Genomic DNA, 22,621 nt, shown 5'->3' with positions numbered 1-22,621 from the left:
ATTCAAGGTTCGAGCAATTGTTTGATGATCGATGCACTAACACAGGGAACAGATCTAATAATCATGGCAGAGGATCAGGAATGAGCCGAACAGGCTCAAGCACCAATGGATCCACAACTCCTAAGGTGGCTAAGTTAGATTTTCCACATTATTACTGTAACGAGGACTAGATTAGTTGGATATTTTGGGTAGGCACCAACGAGGAAGAGAAGCTACCCTTAGCAACCTACCACCTTCATGGAGATGCTCAGTTGTGATAACAACTCTTTCGAGATGGTGCACGAGGTCACATGAGAAGCTTTGAAAGATGACCTCCATGCTAGGTATAGACCAACCTCTTTTGAGAGGATTTCTTTGGGGACTAGTCAAAAGTGGAGCATGTAAGTCCTAATCCTACTTATGTAAGAGTGCAAGTCCAGGAGGGACTATAATTCCTAATCCTAGTCTAAGTCTTTTTTTTTTTTTTTTTTTTTTCTCTCTGATCAAAAGAAGGTTGGAGGAAAAGATTAATTGTGGCTATTTTACTTGGGCGTGACCATAGTAGCACTAACTCGCGGGGGACTGCTCAGGAGGGACCTAGACGACGGAAACCATTGGTGCACCCTCAAGACCAGCCGAGTCATAGCTTAACCGCCCGTCTTACCAAGGCGTCAATGGGAAACAAGGTGGTTTATACTAATCAGGCATGGGGATTCTCAATTGCGAAGATTTGAAAACACACCCTAGTACTTACGTAACCACTTGAAAATTTCTTTGTGCCATTGAACCACCACCCTTGATAGTATTGGAATCCTAGTCTAAGTCATTGTTGTAAGTTTTAACATTTATTTAATTATAGTATTGGAATAAAGTATTGACAGAAAATTACTCAGTAAAATCAACACTTGCGTTGTGAGGTCTTGAGATCCTTCTAAAATAACTTAAGAATTAATTAATTATTATAGTATTGGAATAAAGTATGAGCAGAGAATTATTCAGTAAAATTAACTCCCCCAAGATGAGTTTAGTAATGTGGTCCAAAGCTAGTCTCCTAATAACATGAGAATGATTTAATGAAATTAATAGAAATAAGATTAAATAATAATAGCACTAGTGTAGTAATAATATAACAATAATATTATTTAATGATGAGGCATTTAAGTAATAAAGATTTTAAGTGATTAAGATGTTGGAAATAAGTTTTAGTGGTAAATATATAGTTGCTTGTACGTTTAAGTTGTAGTTTAAACTAAATGGAGTGGGTCGTAGGTTTTAGTGGTAGTTATTGCATGCATTCTGAAGAGTTGGGGATTCAAGTTGATAAGGAAATTAACTCACACAAAAAATAAAAATAATAAAAAGTTGATAAGGAAATTCTATTTATAGGCTTTGGTTGGATGGGAGAAGATAGCCTTATCTAAATAGATAAATGATGACTGAAAAAAAAAAAAAAAAAAAAAAAAAAAAAAAAAAAAAAAATATGTAGCCATGAGAGGATGAGTTTTCTTAGTGATGCCTAATCGACTGGAGGATTCAGCAATACTAGTGATTACATTGGCAATGGCGTCAACTTTCTTTTCTTCTTTCTTCTTGCATGCAATCATGGAAATTGTTAAAGAATAGCAATTTAAATTGAGGTTTTCAACCAGCAATTAAAGAAATACATATTCCAAAGTCTATTTCTTAAAACATTAATATTTAATTCACCAACCCCAACAACCAGTTGGAACAAACTATACAAACTAAACAAAACAAAACAACCACCACAACACCAAATTACATCCATCCAATCTAAAATCAACAGAGTAATTATCTCATCAACAAACATTCTGTCAAGACAATGACAGTAACACACCAATCTCAGCCACTACCTCAACCTCAACCTCACTTTCCCATCAATACAAAACATTATGCGCTATAATCAATTATTATGGAACTAGATCTCCGGTTCAAAACCTGTTCTTTCAAAAATAGGATAAAATTGTTATTTTACAAATTTTTTTAACAATTTTATCCTTTTATTTAATGACCTAACATAGTAATGATGACAAATATGATTTTGTACAAACCACTACCCCTATGAACCAAGTTTTCAGGATCAACATCCCCACAATTTAGAGTCTGATTGTATTTGAAAAATAGAACTTTTAAGTTAAAAAATATTTTTCAGAAAAAGCTTCATTTTTAAGTTTTTGTCGAAAGTGTGTTTTTGCTATTTTTAAGCTTTTTAGACTTTTAAAAGTGCTTTTAATTATTTTACCAAACGAGTTTTTTTTTTTTTTTTAAAACAAACTTTTTGTATATTAAACGCACTTTTAGGCTTATCAAACGCAATTTCAAACAAGCCCTTAAAAATATTGCCAATTTGCCATGATAGCATTTTGTATTATCCAAGGCCAGGAACATGAAACTTACTATTTGTGTTACAGAGGCATATGCCATAGGTCAACCCAAATCTCACATTTTCCTCCAAACCCTCTTCCACTTCTTCTTCAACGCAGAAAAAATAAGGGGAATCACTGTGTAAGAACTCTGCATTTTCTCTTCTCTTCTTACTCTGTTTCTTCTTTCCTTTTATGTTTGTGATCATGGGCTTCATTTAGTTAACAGAATTCCTTTACTTATTTGAGATTTAGTTTTGAGCAGAATTTGTTTTTGAGAGAAACTTGCCTCCTTTACTGGCTTTGAGCACCGGTTCAGAAGTGGAAGATTTCTTTTTTCTCTCTTTTTTTTTTTTTCCATTTTTTTGTTTCTGTGCTTCTCAAAATAGAGTATAAAATTTAGATTTGGTCATCTAGATCTCTTGAACACAAAACTTTACCAGCACCTGAGAAGGCAAGAGGATGATCCAAAGTCTCTCATTTCCTCTATTTACTTGTTTCTTCTTCCTATTTATCCTGGTCAAGTGTTGGAAGAAATATAAAGCCAAAGGCCAAAACCAGAAGTTGCCCCCAGGGCAATGGAAACTGCCTCTTATAGGGAACTTGCACCAGTTGGCTTTTTCATCACAACTGCATCATTCCATTACAGACTTAGCCAAGAAACATGGACCTATTATGCAACTGCAACTGGGTGAGGTGTTGGCTATAGTCATTTCATCAACAACAGTAATCAAACAGATGCTAAACACACATAACACTTCGTTTGCAAATCGGCCTGCCATTCATGTTGTTGAAATTGTGACTTACAATTATTCAGGTACGTTAAATCACCATTTATTTCAAAGTCTTTAAGTTCATAAATAGACTGAATTGGGGAGTTAGGATTCGAATTCAAAACTTTTGCTATAATACTATGTTAAATCGCAGTTTTTTTCCAAAAACTTATAGTTATAGGAATTGATGAATTAAGTCTTCTTTTTTTTTTTTCCTATTCAAGAGGGGAACGGGGGAATGACATAAACATAAAAGACAAAGGGAACTGCGTCATCATAAAATAGTTGAGAATGGGTCAAACAACCTAGCCCATTAAAAAAATGATACCACCATAAAGGGCGGTCTTATACCAGCAGAAGACGGTATCAACACAATCATCAATAGTCGTTTAAAGGTAACAAACATGACCATCAGTAGTCAGTTGTTGAGAGAATAGCACAACCCAAAAAAGTGAAAAAAATCAGCAAAAGACCATCTCCAATACAGTAATAAACCGAAAACAACCAAAGACAAAAAACACGAAGAATAGAAAAATACAAGGAAAATAAAGACAAAAGCATATGTCGGAGGATTCATTAGGTCTTTTAATTCAGTCTAACATCACTCTCACATGTTGGTTCAAAAGGTCTCGCCTTTGCTCCGTACAACAATTGTTGGAGACAAATTCGAAAGATTTGTGTGATGGAGCTCCTAAGTGCAAAGTGCGTCCAGTCATTCAGATCAATAAGAGAAGAGAAGATGTGTAATCTTATTGAATATTCCCTTTCCATGTCTGGGGGATTTCCAATAAATCTCAGTGAGAAAGTCTTCTCCATGATAAATAGATAAATTTCCAAGGCAGCATTTGGGAAGGAGTGCAAATATGAAAAAAGTGTTCATATATGTTATGAATATTATGTTAGGATTATTTACTTATTATTTACTTCCTTAGGCATTATTAGTCTACTAAGTTTACCTTTCCTTAGTTTACTAGGTTTACCTTTCCTTAGTTTATTAGGTTACTTGCCTCTCTATAAATAGAGGTCTTTGTATTCATTATCATAACAGAATATCAATACAATGTAGTCCATTGTGTGCTTCTGCTCTCCCTATTATTCTTTCGCTCTTCTATATCTCTTCATTATTCCAACATGCTATTAAAGCATTCTAACATGGTATCAAAGCCACTTTTCTGTGGCATTCAATAAACATGTTTTCCTTTTTGTCGAATTTTAGTCTCATTGCCCTACATCAAGCGCCGCCAAAATTTCTGCTACCCATAGTTTCAAAATCGTGTCAGCCTATAAATCCAAAGCCGCTTAGCCTGCGCCACCGCTGCCCTCGCAGGAGCTACACGCTCCTTCGCTGACGACAGTTTAGACACTGCCAAGTACAGATCCAAAGAGCGTTGAATCGTCCAAATCTTCCAAGCTTCCACGCTCACATGGGCAACCAGAAGGTTCTGTCCGTCAGTAAACGCGCCTCCACGCACGTCCCAAGAGTAGTTCATGCACCGGCAAGACTCGCCTAATAATCTTTTTGTTCATTTACGTGCCTCCACAAAGCTCCAATCACATCCGCGGTAGTGCCAATCGATAGATCTAGGACAAACAAGTCTAGATCCATCTAGCACAGCCTCAACAAATGATCCACGCGCCACTCGAAGATGAAACCGTTCCCTACACGCCGCCCCGTCGGCCCGTTCAATAAGGTTGGACGTCCACCTTACAGATCTAGTGCTGCCGGTCAGAAATCCCCAAGAACGCCACCATAAGATATCGGATGCGCCTCCACGCGCCGGTGGTAGCTCCTGCGCGTGGGTTTCACGATCTCCGGTGCCTCTACCCATTCCGCGCATGCACCACACATGCCTGGGTCATCAGCCTGCCATGTCAGCCCTTGTCCACATCAGCCCTATGCCATGTCATCTAGCGCCATGTTAGCGGAGCTGCCACATCATCAGATCTTCCACGCCAACTTCACTGCCACGTCAGCGCCTTTGCCACATCATCACATCGGCCATGTCAGCACCTTGCCAAAGTTGACTTTTTGTATTGACTTTTGACTTTCTACAATGTTGATTGTTGATTTTGACTAGACTCAAAGTTGACCAACCAGGTGTTTCCCACTCAATTTTTCATCCTAATTTAAAATTTGTGGTCTATTTTTGCTTTTGGCATCTCTATATGGTAGAAAACAAGATTCTTCTCCAAATTTAGGCATTTGTTTTATGCGGTTCAAGTCAATTCATGCATTGTTTAATTCGGTTCCATAGCGTTTTTCTTTGGCGCAGTTCAATCCGATTCATTTTTCTTGTGGTAGGCACTCCAAGGGTTTTCGGGCCAAAGAAGCCTATTTCAATCGGCCCACTTATACCTTGTCAAATGCCGCTATCACCAGTCACTGCAGCCTCTCCTAGGCCATTGATCCATTATTAGTGAGAATTTTTTTGGGTCAGACCTTTCAATAGTCCAAGGGTTTCAGGTATGATTAGCCTCTTCAACTGGCCATTTTTCTCCCTACTTAGCTCAGCCGACTAGGCGAGACGGTCTACTAGTTATAATTTTTTGGGTCAGACTTTAGCTCAGCCAACCAGGCGACATAGTCTAAGGGTTTCAGGCATGATTAGCCTCTTCAACTGGCCTTGCTTATCTCAGCTGACTAGGCAAGATGGTCTACTAGTTAGAATTTTTGGGTCAGACTTTAGCTTAGCCGACTAGGCGAGACGGTCCAAGGGTTACAGGCCAAACAAGCCCCTTATAACCGGCCCTGCTTTCTCTCCGCTCGACCAGACGAGGCCAATTATTTCATTACTAGTATATGGTTTTTAAGTCAAATTACCACCAAGTGAACCAAGCTCCAACTTAAATGCATAACGCAATTCAGGCAGAATCCACCGGTCTCTAGCAACTTTTATGGCATTACTCCGACAACTCTTTCGGCACAAGCAATTTTTTTGGCAAATTCATTTTTCTTTCCCTTTTCTTTTATCCAAACTCAAGTTTATACTTTGAGTTTGAGGGAGGATGTTAAGAATATTATGTTAGGGTTATTTACTTGTTATTTACTTCCTTAGGTATTATTAGTCTACTAAGTTTACATTTCCTTAGTTTAGTAGGTTTACATTTCCTTAGTTTATTAGGTTACTTGCCTCTTTATAAATAAAGGCATCTGTATTTATTATCATAACAGAATATCAATACAATGTAGTCCATTGTGTGCTTCTACTCTCCCTATTATCCTTCCGCTCTTCTATATATCTCCATTATTCCAACATGCTATTAAAGCATTCTAACAATATCATTGGTGAATGAAATTTTTAGCCTCAATGGAGGCTTTAACTTGCCTAATGTGTTCCATTCCCTTCACTAAAGTTCCTTGGTTTGCTAACTGGAATGAAGCCTGCATTAGAGAAAATACACAAAAAGATGGACAAGATTATCGACGATAAGATGGAAAAAAGAGCCACTTCAGCCAGCAGTGATGGCTCTAGTGATCATAATGATATTGTCGGTGTGCTTCTGAAACTCCGAGAGACAGGCGGCCTTGACTTTGATATCGGGAGAAACCACATCAAAGCTATACTCTGGTATGCTACTCACGTTTTTTTTTTTGAAGCTTTTTTTGTTTTATTTTATTTTGACTTTTAGATTTTAGTTTTTAATTTTGTAAATTTAAGACTTGAGTTTATAATCAATTTCAATTTGAGACTTTCGCTTTTTTCTTTTATCAAATAAATAACAAAAATAAGGAAAAAAATCCATGTAACTTCCTTAAATTAAGATACAAATATCCTACAAGCTGCTCAGTAGGAAAATTTTAAAGGAAAATATCCTTTAAGTTGTGTGTTTCTCACGAGTAATGATATAAGGAAAACTAAAGTCTTCCTAAAATCCTCTCAAATGTGATGTGTCTTTTAAAATTACCAATAAATTTGAGAGGATCATTATTGAATTTTGATTTTTTAGTGATTTTAAATGACATATCATATTTGGGAGAACTATAGTCCTCCTCCTTATATCATTACTTGTTTCTCACATGCTAAATTCTATCTTTTGTCTGGGCGTGGACATGTGTAGCGTAATTATGATTGAATGTTGAAGCAGCCCTTGTCTCATACAAACAATCCAATTAGCAGTTAATTCATTGATGTCCGGAATTTTGGCCGCTCAATGCTCATCACAAGGCCAAAAAAATATTTACCGACAACCTTCAAGAATGAGTGTTTTTTTTTTTTTTTTTTTTTTTTGAGATAATAGTGCTAAATTGTTCAAGAATGAGTTTTATTTAAGAATGTCTTTAATATTATTTGATTCTCTTATTTATTGTAATCAATTTTTTAAGTGTTATTTATACAATGAAATAAAAAAATTAAAAAAAAAAATAAAAACTTAAAACTTAAAAACTTTAGAAAAAAAAAGATAATAAATTTTTTTTAAGAAAAAAAAAAACCAAAAAGAAATTAAACTTAAATTTAAAAAACTAAAAAAAAAAAAAAAAAAAAAGCTGCTATGGATTTTTTGGTTAATAGGGTGAACTTATTCTCTGGTGGGAAGATGGATTGGATTGAGAGGTGATGCCTATGCCTCTTCTTTATCGATAGGAGCGGTCGGGAATGAATACCTATATGCTCTGTTTGCTAAAGGAATGGACACCGGACCCAAAAAAACATCTCACACTATTCCTTTCAATATAAACTCCAATTTTCTTAGTTTTTACATCACATCAATTATTTTTTATTACTATTCAAATAAAAAAAATCACTACAAAACAAATGTTTTCATTTTTTATACAAAACATTCTTCACACTATTCCTCTCAAAATCAACCCCAAAATTATTACTTTTTACATCACATCAATCACTTTTTATTATTATTCAAATAAAAAAATCACTACAAAACAAATTGTTTCACTTTTCATACAAAACATTCTTACTTTTTTTTCACATCAATCAAATCTGCTACAGTTCCAGTCCACTTCATTTTTTAAGTCCTTTGCCAAACACACCCACCGGAATCAAACTCGTGTCTTCGAGATGAAAAGACGATGTCCCCACTGGACGAAAGGGACATAAAGCAATTCTTTCGGCCACCTCGAGGATAGGATTTTTTTTTTCCCTGTTGTTAGTATATATATATTTTTTTTAACTTTCTATTTATTTTTTTGAAAATTTTAATTTTAAGGGTGTTTATGCAAATTTATTTTCTAAACCTAGGGTATTTTCATCATTTATATTTTTTAACGATTTTGACAAACGGAGGGAGGTTTTGTAACAAAATGGTAATACAGTGCGATTGAGTGTGACAAGTGCTAGTTCACACAGTAACTTAAAATCGCATAGTAGTTCATGGGAGAAAATAAAAGGGGAAACTTCACTGAAGATCCCCGAACTTCCACCCGTTTTGAAATACTCCCCCTAAACTTCAAAATCTCTCAATTTAGTCTCCTGAACTTTCAATTGCTCTCAATTTGGACCCCTTCGTCAATTTTTGCCATTAAAAATACCAAAAAAGACTAAAATATCCCTGATTTTTATTTTTTTTAAATTTTTTTAAAAAAAAAAACATTTTGGAAGTTGAAATTTTATACAAAAGTCAGGGGTATAAACGTCATGTAACATTTAAAATTTGACGGAGTGGTCCAAATTGAGAACAATTAAAGTTCAAATGACTAAATTGAGAGATTTTGAAGTTTAGAGGGGGTATTTCAAAATGAGTGGTATTTGAGGGTTTTCAGTGAAGTTTTCCCAAAATAAAAATCACCCTAATTATGGTTACAAAAGTCACTTCAAATTAAGAAATTAAAAATCTAACCGTTGATGTTGACGGATGAGATGATGATCACTTGATGGCTTTAGCTATTCAATAGCCATGCTTAGCGGTACCACACATGTAATAAGCTTTTACAATTTTTTATGTTTTATTTGTGCAATAAGCATAATATTTTATCTAATTGACCCTTCCACCGCTTTTTTTTTCCATGCTTTTCGCTACGCACTTTATTTATTAAGATGAATTTATACATAAAGAATGCTACAGTTACAGGTTCATGTGGACGCTTCTTAGGGAATATGCAAGAGAGACTTGCTAAATAACAGTCTTCAATGTTCATTGTGGATGTTGTACTACATAATTTGATACCATTGTAATTTTGAGTTTACAAGTTGGACCATCGTTTTCTACCCAAAATTGTGTGATTTGGGAGTTGAAGTTTATATGGGATTTGTTGATCTTGTCTCATTAGAGTTACTGGTTGGTGTATTGAAACCCAAAAATAATATACTTTTTATATAAGATATTATATAAATACTTACTAGTACTAAAACTTATATCATATATGAATCAATATTTTATATGTAATTGGGCTCACTATGGGTACCTATTTAGGTTGGATCCATTAGACCTCAGTCCAACACCTTTTACTTACACATAATGGTAAAATTGTAAGTGTGGAAGGTGCAATTCCCATCAAACAAACGAATGGCTCTATCATGCTCTATATTCATTTGGCTACAATGGGCTAAGTATCTTTAACTCCTCCCTATTTTCAAATCAAAGCTAAGCTCAATACTAATGAGTAATGCAATGAGGATAATTATATCATGCATTCCATGAAATAACTGGTTGATTCTGAGCATAAAACTTGAATGTGTTACAAAATAGTCTTTTGTTGCGCAAAATACCACGATTACGTACGGTAAATAAAACAAAATAATTTTATTTAATGTATTTTTGATCTTTTGATAGACTCTTCACATGTTCATACGAATACCAAAATTTTGAGCTTTTTATGTAAATTAATTACTAATTAAATTATAAATTTATTGGAAGGCTCATAACCCAAACATTGGACAATATTGTTTTTTTTTCTTAAAAAAACAAATAAAAATAAAAAGAAGGGCACTTAAATTATAATTTTATTTTGTTTTTAAACAGCTTTCCGTTTAAATAAATTTCTTTATGCAATCTCATGTGACAGTGTTTTGCATTGCTCTAAGTATTGAATCACTACATTTATTTTCATCTTGATCAAGCTAATTTACTATATTTACTTCAAATGTCTCTTTATCACCTACAAAAATAAAAAATAAAAATAAAAATAATTCTTCATTTCCATGAAAGGACGTGTTTTCAAATAGCAAAAAGATATTACTTAACCCAAAAGGAACTTAACATAAAAGCGTTTTATAATTTCAAAAGTGACAACTGCTAAACAATACTTGTTTGAATTAATGCACTTTAAGAATGAATCAATTTCGTACAATATATAAATGCTCAACCATAATCATCTTTTTTTATTATACATTAAAATAAAATGTTTCTAAAGTGGAAGAAAACTCATAGCCTGTAAATGTATTGAAAAACTTATTGTAGTGATGGTGGAGTTACTTATCCATATTCTCTTAAAAGTGCAAGCTAATGACTTTGCACATATTTCCTTCCGTCCCTTGTCACCTTCCATCATGCATCGTCACTTCTCTAGACTTGATAAAATTAAAACTAACAGCCATGTTCCTACCTCTTTTGGTCCCTCCCCACTACCCTTCTTGTATCTGCACTCATCTAAACTAGATGAAGTTACTAAAACATTGCATAAATGCCTTAAAGATGAAATTAGAGTTTGTGAAAAAACATGTTTTGAAAGGCATCTCAAGCATCACAAGAAGCCCTCAAATTTGTGTCAAAGTTTTTCTCCTCACTCAAATTTTTCTTCATTCTAATAAAGCCTTTCCCAAAGCGACGAAATGTCAAAGTTTCCTCAGACGGATGATAACTCCATGTTCAGGTAAAATAAGTAACCTAAATGTAGGGGAGTGGAGATATGCAGGCGACAGTGACAAGCAAAACTTGGATAGAATGAGTGATAAAATCACCTTCAATTCTGTCATGGCAAAGTGTTGGCCAACACAGACGCGAGAGCCTACCCCAAATGGCATATAAGCATGTGGAGTCTTGCAAGCGCCAACAATGCCATTGGAAAATCTTTCAGGATTGAATTTGTGTGCATCGGGCCCCCACAGATCATATCGTCGATGTAATATTGCTACCGGAATCTGGAAGTTTATACCTTTTGGGATTGTAATGTCTTTGAATGTGATGTCTTCCAAGGCCGCTCTTACTACAAAAGCTGCCGGTGGAAAAAGACGCAGCGTTTCATGGATCACCATTGTCAACTGCCAGCAAATTCAAGGTTAGCGGAGTACCTCAATCAATATATGGGTGTCTCTTACATGAAAGATCACGGTACAGGAAAAAGGTCTTTTAACTGTCGTCGCTAATGACCATATTGTCGTCATTGGGGTGGTCGCAGTTGCCCCGTCATTAACAAGTCAATAGCGATGACTTTAATAGTTGATACTATAAGCGACGACCATTGCATTCAAAGTCGTCACTATTATCACGTTATCAGCGACGACACACAGTCGTCACTCATATTGATCCTATTAGCGATAACTTAAAATGTCATCGCTAATGATATGCACACTGTCGATGTTCATCAACGACAATTTTCTGAAGCATTTCACAAGGAATAGTTCCCACCATATATGACAAGCCACTAGAAGTCACTCTTCCTTTATTAAAAGTCATAAGAATAGTCTATAGAGCATGGTTTAGACATGGCTGCCACAGTTTTGTATATATAATACAATGTCAAAGAATGAAAATATTTGTAGGCAATGATTTAAAGAACAATTTCATAATATACTGACACCCTTAAATATGTTAGATGGAACCCTTAATGAGTACGTATGAGAATTGATACCCTTGATGGATATGAGAATTGTAGCAAGTTTTTCCAGGTACAACTTCAAATTATGAAGGAAACCTTTTTATTTTTTGGATGAATTACTTTTTTTATAGACACAAAACAACTCTCTCAAAAGCTAGAAACAAAACTACAACAGAACAACTATTACAACCTCAACCCTGTCAACTATCTCAAAAAACACTCCACAGCAAGAACCAGATTCTCATTCTCAGTAGACAACCTAAATTGCTCCTTACCCTCAATGCAGGACCTAACCTCCCAACAAATCCTTTCCTTAGAAAGAGGATTATTACCAAATCTAATATTATTTCTGTACCTCGACAGATTGTAAACAGAGGAACCCCAAGCAATCTTACAAATAACAATATCCCACTTCAAACAATTACTAAGAATCTCATCCCAGCCAAAAGGAGCAGGATTTTGCAAACATTTCAACATCTATTCCGCCACATTCTCCTACTAAAACTACTTTCAAAAAACAGGTGATTTCTACTCTCAATACAACTTCTACCAAAAAGGCATTTAGTCTCTCCTTAAGTCCCCCATTTTTTAACAACCTATCCCCAGTAGAAAGGCAGTCCTTGATTGCCAACCACAAGAAGAAAGAGTGGATTAAAGGAAACCTTGCATATATATATAAGCAGAAACAATATCATAGCACTCCTATGATATTGTATCCAAACTGTGGGCGTACTTTCTTGGAAGATAACTTGATATATAAAGTGAGTAGAACAACTACAACTTAATTATAGTGCTCTTCAGTAATTAGAAATAAAAATTGCAAAGAAAATACCGTTTTCATGTTTCGGAGCATGTTGGCATCCAGCACCCTATCCTCACATATTTCAAGCACCTCAGCACGAGCACGAGCTTGCCAGTCCGGATGTGCAGCCAGTAGCATCAAGCACCATGATGCCGTGATGGAAGTGGTCTCTTGGCCAGCAAAGTAGATGTTTTTGCAATTATCCACCATGAACGTGTCCCGAGAAAATTTTGTTGATAGGCCATCAGAGTCATTATAATTTTTGGCACCCTCAAGAATCATTTGTAAAAGATCCTTCTCATAGGATGCTTCAATGCGCTGTTTTACCACCTTTAATATCATTGAGTTGATATCTTTTTCGATTTTCCATATAGCTCTATTATGTTTGCTCGGCAAGAATCTAAAACATCAATTTTGCCACAAATATCAAACAGAAAATTTTCAATATTAACGTCTCCATGTAATTGTTAGGGAAAAATACGCATACCCTTCTCGAACTAACACAATTTGCAATGTCTCCCAAACTAAAGATTGCATCAATCTACCTCAAATATAATAACAAAATACCCCTAATAAAAAAATTTTTAAAAACAAAAAAACGCTGGAAGAGTGGCTCGGCTACCCCCTTTGGCCAAATGGGGGGTGGTCGAACCACCCCCAGCCACCTCCTCTAACCAACCTGGGGTGGCTGAACCACCCCTGGCTATTTGGAAATGGTTCAGCCACTCCCTTTGGCCATATTTGGGGGTAGTTGAACTACCCTCAATTTTCATAGGGATGGTTTGGATGTTACATTATAAATTAAGTGTTCGTTTGAAGAGAGTATGTGTATTTTCCCCTAATTGTTATTAAGGTAAATGAATTTGAAAATGTTATCATACCTAAAGCCGGGAATTCCCACATTTTTCTTGGACATGATTCTTTGAAGAGTTTCGAGTTTTAAGAATATTTCTTCCCCTTTGGCATAGTCACTTCCAAAACAGGCTCTTGATAAAATATCAGCAGATAAGCTTCTCAAATCTTCATCGATTTTAATGTCCACTACTCCTCCCTCATTTTCAACTCTACTCTCCCAAGTTCGTAGCATTGAGGTTGTTGAGTCTAGCATCAGATTCACCATACCCTATTCAAAAGAATGATACAGATTATTTGTAATGGTTAAAAGTCTAAAAAATGTATTAACTGAAAAGTTATAAATAATAGCATATATAGTAGAAAAGCCTAAAAAGCTGAACTCTTGAAATAACAACACCATAATGCAGTCTTCAAACAATCAGGAAACTGAAACAAATTGGTGCTTTAATCTGGTAAAAACAACATATAGAACATTACCAAAAGGTCATTGTTAAGAAGCTCTTCAGTTGTTGTGGCTAACATTATCTTTACAACAAGTATTAATTGAGTTTCAAACTCATTTATTAGTATCCATCAGCTCAGTAAGATGGAGGTATAGTATGTAGCATTACTCTTATTTCAAATACCATAGTGATCAGAAAAGGAAAAAAATGAGTGTGATGAGGGTGTGAAGATAGATTGTGGTGGATCTCTTCCAAAAGAGGTCTATTCAAGGTCAATGCCCTCTTTTATTGTTTAGCTTGTAATGAGAGTAGGAGTTTTCCTTGGAAGAGTGTGTGGCGGACACAAGCTCCTCCGAGATAGGCTTTTTTCGTTTGGTCGGCGGCTCTAAGCAAAATTCTGACCTTGGATAATCTCAGGAAGCGTCAGGTCATTATGATAAACAGGAATTGCATGTGTAAGAGAAGCGAGGAGACGGTGGATCATCTCCTTCTTCATTGTGAGGTTGCTTCTGCTTTGTGGTTTGCCATCTTTAGTCGCTTTGGGATGGCCTGCGTGATGCCTAGACATGTAGTTGATTTGCTTGCATGTTGGTGGTCTTCTGGGAGGCAGAGGAGTGCGGTGGTTTAGAAGATGGTGCCTACGTGTCTTTTTTGGTATTTATGGCAGGAAAGGCACAATAGGAGCTTTGAGGATTTAGAGAGGTCATTGGAGGACATTTTATCCTCTTGTTTTCATACTTTGTATCTTTGGACTGTAGCACATTTGTCTCCGTTGTCGATTAGTTATAATGATTTCCTTACTCGTTTTTCATTTTCTAGTTAGGTGATCCTTTGTATACTCCCTGTATACTTAGGAGCGCCTTACACTTTTAATAAGACTGGTTATTACTTATTAAAAAAAAAAAAAACATAACATCTCTAAAAAACAAAAAAATAGTAGGTGAGTAATGCTGCACTTCATGCCATTGATGTGACATGAGCTCAATTGAGGTAAAAAGTTTTATTTTTTCAAGTAGTCTTTCAACCCAAGCTACGTCAACCAATGTGATGAGTGTGATAAAATGAGCGTGATAAAATGAGTGTGAAGAATAGATTTATTCATAGTAGATAGCCAGAAATTTACCTTAACCTTATCAATGAACAATTCAGGAAGAATAGTCTTCCTTTGGTGGGCCCAAATTGGGCCACTTGACGACAGAATGCCCTGGCCCAGCAGCGGCCCAAGATCTTTGGATAGATAAGAAGGCTTACCTAGGCTCAAAGAAGTGCACAGACTGATTTCCTTCACCATCTCTGCATCTGTTATACATAGTAGCTGTATGTTTCCTGTTGAATATAAGAAAATTGGCCCTGCCACCAATACAAACAAGATGATCAAATTTGGGAAAGAAAAATTTGAAATGCAGAGATAGTCTTGACATGCAAACTTGATTACATTAGAATTTCCTTCTATTAACTTTCAGGCAGGTATCTTGAATTTATTGCTAAAGATTACAGAATGGGGGCATCTCCATCATATTCCTATAGAAGGCTCATATTCTATAAAGAATTATCATACACCAGCTTTTTCTTGGGAAAAGTACACATATTGCTCTTAAATAACACCTAATTTGCAATGTCCCACAAATTAAAGATTGTATCAATGTCACCCCAAACTATCAAAAAATTTACAAAGTAGCCCTTTTGTCCCTTAAAAAGACAAAAATGATCTTACAACTTTTTCAATAAAACAAAAAATATCCCCATAAAAAAACTAAAAGTTTAAAATTGAAACTAAAAACTAACAGTTAATAATAAAATTTAAAATTTTAGCTCAGAGGTTTTTCAATTCGAACTTCAATGTTTAAAAATTTGCAATGTACCCTCCTAATATTTCAAAATTTTTTAATTCAGACCCTCTCTTACTATTTTCCGTCTAATTGGACGGAAATCATCTCACGTGCATCTCACATGGGATTTTGATGCCCTCTATTTCAAATAGTAAGAGAGGGTCTGAATTGAAAATTTTTGAAATATTAGGGAGTACATTGCCAATTTTTAAACATTGGGGTTCGAATTGAAAAACTCCTAAAACTTCTAGGAAGTAAAGTGAATTTAACCCAAAATTTTATTATTATATTTTGGGGGCGGTTTTAAGTAAATGATTTCTCCACCTTTTAACCATATTTAAACCGTTTCCAAAACATTGTCAGAAAAGTAAAGGAACATTGTCTGCTAATGCTATACTGAGTTTTTGTTTGTTTCTCTTTGGATATTGATTGTTTTACTATCAAATACAAAGCACGACAGATAAACAGAATTAAAAAAGGAAGGCCACTTTTGTAGTCATGTGTTTGCACGTATTATGCTCAAAGTGTCTGCGTCTGTGGATGTGTTTGATATTTTCTGGGAAGCTTTTTCTTTTCTTTTTTCTGAAAGATATTTTGAATTTTTAACTTTTTCTTTCTCTTTTTTTTTTCTTTTCGATAAAAAGAAAAGAAATAATGGGTTAGTAAAGACACCCTATGTAATTCTTTGTAGTTTTAATTTAATTCATTCTTAAACAACAACAACAACAACAAAAAATGTAAAGGGCAGTAGTACCATATTCATTTCTCCACTGCGCTAAATATGGAAAGACGGTGGAAGGCCAGTCATGAGCAATTGCTGCGACAAGGCTGCCCTCTGCGGCAGTTGTTGGTGTTGAATGAAGTTGCAGTTGACTTCTCTTCATTTCAGGGATATTCCCAAAGAGGAAAGAAGGAGAAGGTCCTCTTATTCCTTGCCTTCCAAGCTTTCCTCTTAGAAGTTTTGGCTTCAATATCAAAAGCTTGTAGAGATGCACCAACATCACCAGAAGACCTCCCAAGATCACTGATACTGTAATCTTTTCCATCAGATCTGGCTCAGTCTCTGCTTCTGTGTAAATATCTTGCTGCCCTTTGCTTTGCTTCTTTCTCCCCTAGACTAGTTTTATATTCCTTCACCAATGGATGCTCAGTGACATGTGATGTTTAGGTGAAGAGTAACGATAATAATAACACCGGAATGAGTGAATAGTCGGTATATTTTATCACATTATTTTTTAAATATTATTATTCAAAAAAATTTTAATAATATAATAATATTATAATACACCGGGTAAGTGACTGTTCACTCACGCTAGTGTTATGATTATCACTACTCTTAAATGAAATGATCGGCTTAATAGGAAAATAAAAATAAAAAAAGATGAAGTGATGTGTTGGGTAAATAATCATCATTTTTTTTATTTTAATTACTCGCTTATTTTTAAATTATAATGCTTATATTTTCACTTTTATTTAAATATTATTTATTTATCTTGTAAATGCACAACGCCAGTGGCAAACAATTTCGGATCAAGATCGAGCTTGAATAAAAATTTAAGCTCGTTTGTTGAACGAGACAAGCTCGTATAAACTCGCAAAACTTTATTTTTATTATTTTTTGGAGAAAGTTCACTTACTCCATAATCTTTCATCGATTTGCTAAAATTTTCCTAAACTTTAAAAATTCTCAACATCAGATCGTCGTTTTTCAAAAGTTTGCAATATTACCCTATCCGTTAGGATTTTTGGTTAAATCCTAATAGTGGACTTTTGAGTCTCACCTAGAGGGAATGGGGGTGTCACCAGTATGTCAAATTGGATTTGATGGCAAGTGGGAGATTGTTAGGAATAATGCTCAAAAACCCAATTTGACTCGTATGATATTTTCGGTTTATTAGAAGTTTGTTTATTTTTTTTAGATTAATTAGAATATTGGGCATATCTTTATATACATGTGTGTGACATTTATGCATATGTAATCATTAAGTTATGTGTCCCCAAGAGGTAGCTCAATCGGCTGGAGACCACTTCTCATGAAACGGAGGTCACTAGTTCGAATCCCCCCTCCCCCCTCTTGTGTGGACATGTCAAAAAAAAAAAAAAATCATTAAGTTACGTTGACTATGGTTTAGATGTATTAATAAGATTACCACACAAAAGATTTAAACCATAATGTTCATAGCTCATAGTCGGTGAATGGAATTAAACATTCAAATTGATTAGATTATAACATATAAATCATGATGATCCTATGAAAGTGGAGATTTCTAATTTCTTATTGATATGTTGATATGATTACAATGCACTGAATTAGACCACATAAGTTGTTCTATAAACTTCTAGCAATTGAATAACTTAAACTCACGACTATTTATAGCTAATTATTACCCTTTTGGGCTTGACTTAAATGCACAAGGAGTAGAATCCAAGATGGCAATGTATTCAAGTGGTGGAGGACTAGGTTTTTCTAGCCTGATTTCAACTAGGATTCACATGCCTATTTAAAAGGTTTTATGTGCATGAGAGCCCAACTCTTTGGTCTAAATAATCAGAATTGAGAAGAAAACTTTGAGGCCTCAAAACCCTAGCCTCAATCATGCAACACCAAAGAGAAATCAACCTAGCCCTAGCCGACTTTCTCCAAGGAATGTGTTCATACCTTTCCTTGAATGCAATTTTGCGTTTTAAAAAAAATCTGATGCTATGCTTTTATGGAGCTCCTTTCTTGAGGACATTCCATTGTTTCTGACGTGATTAACTCACACATATGTTCCCAACAGAAGGCAGCAGATAGTTCCTTGCATATTTGCATGAACGGCTGTTGTTTATAGAGCATGTCCATTACATCTTGAATAATGAATACTTTAACATGTGTTTTGTTTTCAAGAGACGCAACCCAGATGAAATAAATTTTCTTTATAGAAGACAACTCCATCATATATATGAGGAAAAAAGTAGATATAAAATCAATTTCCTCTGGTTGGAAACATATTTTTCAACTAAAGAAAAATTTAAATCCCTAATGCAAAATTATCAAATGATATTTTTATTAGTCACCTTATATGATTCAGATTGCATATACTCAGTAGCTGAGATACAGTAAATGCCACACAAGCAAATGCAATCTCCATCACATGTTCAAACAAAACGGCACATGCATTACAGTTAACGAAAATTTCGATTTCATAATGGAAAGAGCAAGACAATTATTGTGCAAACAAGAAGAAATTTATTCAACTTTTCTAGTGATGACATGAAGCCAGCTCTACAATTTGTGCTGGAACTCAGTGAAGATCTACAAATTGAAAGCTGCAAGAGAAGGGGATTGATACTGGTAGTGAGCTCAAATCTAGCCCCTGCTGATTACAGTTTTGAGTGGCAAATCCCAAAAGGGATTTCATGAGAAGAAAGACCTATTCCTGTTGCGTTCCAGTCGAGCTTCTCTCTATTGAAAAGAAGAATCAATAATCATATAGTTTGTCATAGAATTATAAGCCATTGAAAAATAGAAATAGAGAGAGGGGAGGGGGGAGAGGGAGGGAGTTTCTGTGCATGTGTGTGCTTATGACAGTGTCAACATGTTCCAAAATCCGTCCAACGATCTAAAATTCTGCAGTAGCATACTTTACATCAGGAATGGCATCACTGTTGTTATTGAACATTTTGTCTTTCCAAGTACAACTTTTCATGAATCTCAATCATATATAACAATGAAAAGCACAGAGCATTTGAATATTCAAAGAAGATCCATTACCTCCTTTTTCTTGCATTCCTTGTAAATATCAAAATGTTCTTGACATTTGCTCTTGTCTGAGCTAAATTCTTCTAAACCTGCGAGTTTAGCAGAAAAATTAATTTATAATACTTGTGAGAAATTCTTTTGGAATGAGTAAACTGGCAAGTAGTCAGTAGTCCATGAGGCTTGTGAAAGAGTAGCTGTATTGGAAAGAGCTTCAGTTTATATATTGTTGAATTACATCAATTGTATGCTACTACGGCACTCATGGGATGTAATTGTGAAAGTAAATTCAGTAGCTTTGTTTTACACGATTATAAAAGGGTTCCTATATAAAGAGTAGCTGACACGTGTGCATTCTAGACGTTCTGTCTGGTGTGATATAAATTAAGGGGGAAAATACATTTTATCCCCCTGAATTATCCACTCATTTGCACTTTTAACTCAAATGTTTAAAAAGTGACATTTTACCCCTCTAAAGTATCTGGCATTGATACTTGACCCCCATGAAATACACTTTACCCCGTTGAAGTATTTTGAATTGACATTTTACCCCCCTGAGTTGGCACTTTACCCCCCCCCCCCTCCAAAAAAAAACTTTGTTACAGGAGGGTTAAAGTGTCAACTCACAATACTTTAGGGAGTCAAGTGTCAATGTCAGATTTTTTTTTTTTTTTTTTTGGTAAAGTGTCACTTTTTAAACATTTGGATTAAAAGTGAAATAGGTGGGTAGTTCCAGGGGGTAAATTGTATGTTTCCCTAATTTAAGTCTCAATATAGCTAGTATTATTAACACTTAGAGGGTTATAGAAGTAACGGATATGTGGTCTTTAACAAAATGAAGCATCATGTGATCTCTTTCTGATTATCTTCCTTTGCCACTAACCTTCATTTAAAATTTTAAAGAGTTTTTTGAGATTGGGTGGCAAAATATGTTGACTGAACCACCATAAAGATTGTCCCTATAATGATAGGGATGCAAGAGGAACTTAGAAATCTATTGTAATAAAGAAAGAATATGCAATATCCTCACGAATGCCATACAAAAATGTGTTTGACTCTATACAAGTCTCCCACAACCCAAGTCAAACTCATGGGGGTCAAGGTCATTTGCTTGCAAAAAATGAGCTTGCAGATGAGATTACGCATTGCTAGCACCAAGCTGTTCTAGTCACTAAATAAGCTCCCAGTGGGACTACACGGATCTCCAATGTTTCAACATATGATTTAGAATGTAGATCGTAATGGGCATAAGAACTTACATGTGGCCTCTGCAAGCTTTATACAAAGCCATCAGTAATCTTCAACTCAAGATTTCTCAATGTGCAGAGAGAGGTCTTAAGACTATGAAAAATGGGCCTCACCGGCATTTCTTGAAAAAGCACTTAAGTTACATTGCACAAATAAATTTTTTATTAAGAAACCATTGACAGAAATTTGCTTGTAGAAACACCATGCGACGGTACAAAAACAAACTTTTATAAGGCCCTGACAGAATTGAAGCATGATTAAGGTTTTTCTTATTGAATAGTCATGGAACTCATCGGCCACGATAAGGCATAAGCCATGTTGCCAATAACAAACATGCATATGGCTGGGCATCAAGAGGCAAACACTAGTTTATATCCTTCACTCCATTATCTTCTACAAGACTTGCTCCACCAAAAATTCTGACTAAAACATGATAACTCCGCCACATAAATAACACTAAAAGCTGTTTAAATTATCCACCAAAATTGTGTTACTAGAATCGCAATAGTTTCATCAAGGCTGAAACTCCTATAATAAAAAATAAAGGAAAGGGAAAAAGTAATTGTTGGTTAATTATACTCTACCATTTCACTAGGTACTATTGCATATCATGCCCATCGTCTCAAAAGCGCCAGTTCTAACTTCCTTTGTGAAGCTTGTCCTCTTTTACAACATACACAGCCTAAAAGATCTCTATTTTCTCATCTCCTCTTATCTTCTGAGACTTTAAATTCTCTTGAGTACTTATTCTAGTCTAACTTGTGCACTCTTTTTTATTTTTTTATTTTTTGATATATAATTGTCTAACTTGTGCACTCTATCTGAACTTTTTGTTCTAAAGAAAAGAAAAGGTTACATTTTTAAGTAAACTAAAATCTGATACAAATTATTTTTGTTGCATCGGATTAAAAATCACAAGAAAAATTCCTTATGTTCTTGACATTCCCAATTCAATAACTCGTAACTCAAAAGTCAAGCAAATTAGATAATTTAGAGAAAACCCATCAAAGGAAAAGTAATATGAAAGATAAATTCTATGGTTTCGTTGGTAATATTGAATAAGCGAAGAGGATAAAGGCTAAAAGGCAATAGAAGACCAAGATATACACAAAATACAAAACAATTAAAAAATATATATATATGAATAGGAGAAGAAAGGAAAGGTCTGAAAGGAAGAAGCTTACATTTGAGAGAAGCAGTGTATTGAGGATAACATTGAGAATCAGAGATTCTTGCAGCGCTTGGATATGGCGGTGTTGAAGCTTTCGACTCCATTTTCTCTCTCTCTCTCTCTCTCTCTCTCTCTCTTCTGTAGTTTTAGGCCGAGAAGAGTTAGAGAAGGCGGGTTGGACTGTGATTGGGTCCGAATTTTGTTTGAATTGATGGGTTTTAACCCGGATCTGAATTTTTTGTTCGATTCGAATAATGTTTTTGAATACAAGTTGAAAGTATAATTTTCTTGAATACAAGTTGAAAATAAGTTTATTCTCGAACTGGATAATTTATTCAAATTATATTTTTTATATTTTCCTATGAATTCAAACTTATTTATAAACTACTTAAATAACTTATTCATTGTATATATAAAGTAAATGTTATGATTATTTAATTTTTTTTCCGTAATTCTATACCAAGTATTAGCTAAGAAATTTTTATTAAGATTCTATTATTTAAGTTAATTAAATAAATTAACTCAAATATTAGATAATCTAATATCGAATTTATATATGTTTAACTTATAATATGTATATGGAAATAACTTCTATAAGAATCTAGCATAAACTAAATACTTTATGCCTATCAATAACAGTGAGCTAAATCGACTTGTAACACCAAAGCCCATTTGGATAAAAACACTAGAT

At 34.8% G+C, this 22,621-nt stretch overlaps 2 protein-coding genes across 2 annotated transcripts; both read right to left on the bottom strand.

The window, feature by feature from the left end:
- Positions 1 to 10,382: 10,382 nt before the first annotated feature.
- Positions 10,383 to 16,979, bottom strand: LOC132167420 (cytochrome P450 714C2). Its single transcript, XM_059578388.2, has 5 exons — positions 16,527 to 16,979; positions 15,067 to 15,293; positions 13,527 to 13,768; positions 12,676 to 13,045; positions 10,383 to 11,286 (listed from the first exon to the last, which is right to left on the bottom strand). The coding sequence occupies exons 1-5, from the start codon at positions 16,816 to 16,818 to the stop codon at positions 10,861 to 10,863; spliced, it is 1,557 nt and encodes a 518-aa protein (XP_059434371.2). The 5' UTR covers positions 16,819 to 16,979; the 3' UTR covers positions 10,383 to 10,860.
- A 1,820-nt stretch (positions 16,980 to 18,799) lies between these two features.
- LOC148587275 (Cox19 family protein (CHCH motif)) lies at positions 18,800 to 22,110 on the bottom strand. Its single transcript, XM_088513833.1, has 3 exons — positions 21,944 to 22,110; positions 19,527 to 19,603; positions 18,800 to 19,217 (listed from the first exon to the last, which is right to left on the bottom strand). Exons 1-3 carry the CDS (start codon positions 22,032 to 22,034, stop codon positions 19,170 to 19,172), a joined length of 216 nt encoding a protein of 71 aa, XP_088369959.1. The 5' UTR covers positions 22,035 to 22,110; the 3' UTR covers positions 18,800 to 19,169.
- Between the last annotated feature and the right edge of the window lie 511 nt (positions 22,111 to 22,621).

The sequence above is a fragment of the Corylus avellana genome, chromosome 2, assembly GCF_965113065.1.
Source record: "Corylus avellana chromosome 2, dhCorAvel1.hap1.2, whole genome shotgun sequence".
Lineage (NCBI taxonomy): Eukaryota > Viridiplantae > Streptophyta > Magnoliopsida > Fagales > Betulaceae > Corylus > Corylus avellana.
Note: the sequence above shows the minus strand (reverse complement) of the source record. Positions and strands in the feature narration are given on the sequence as shown.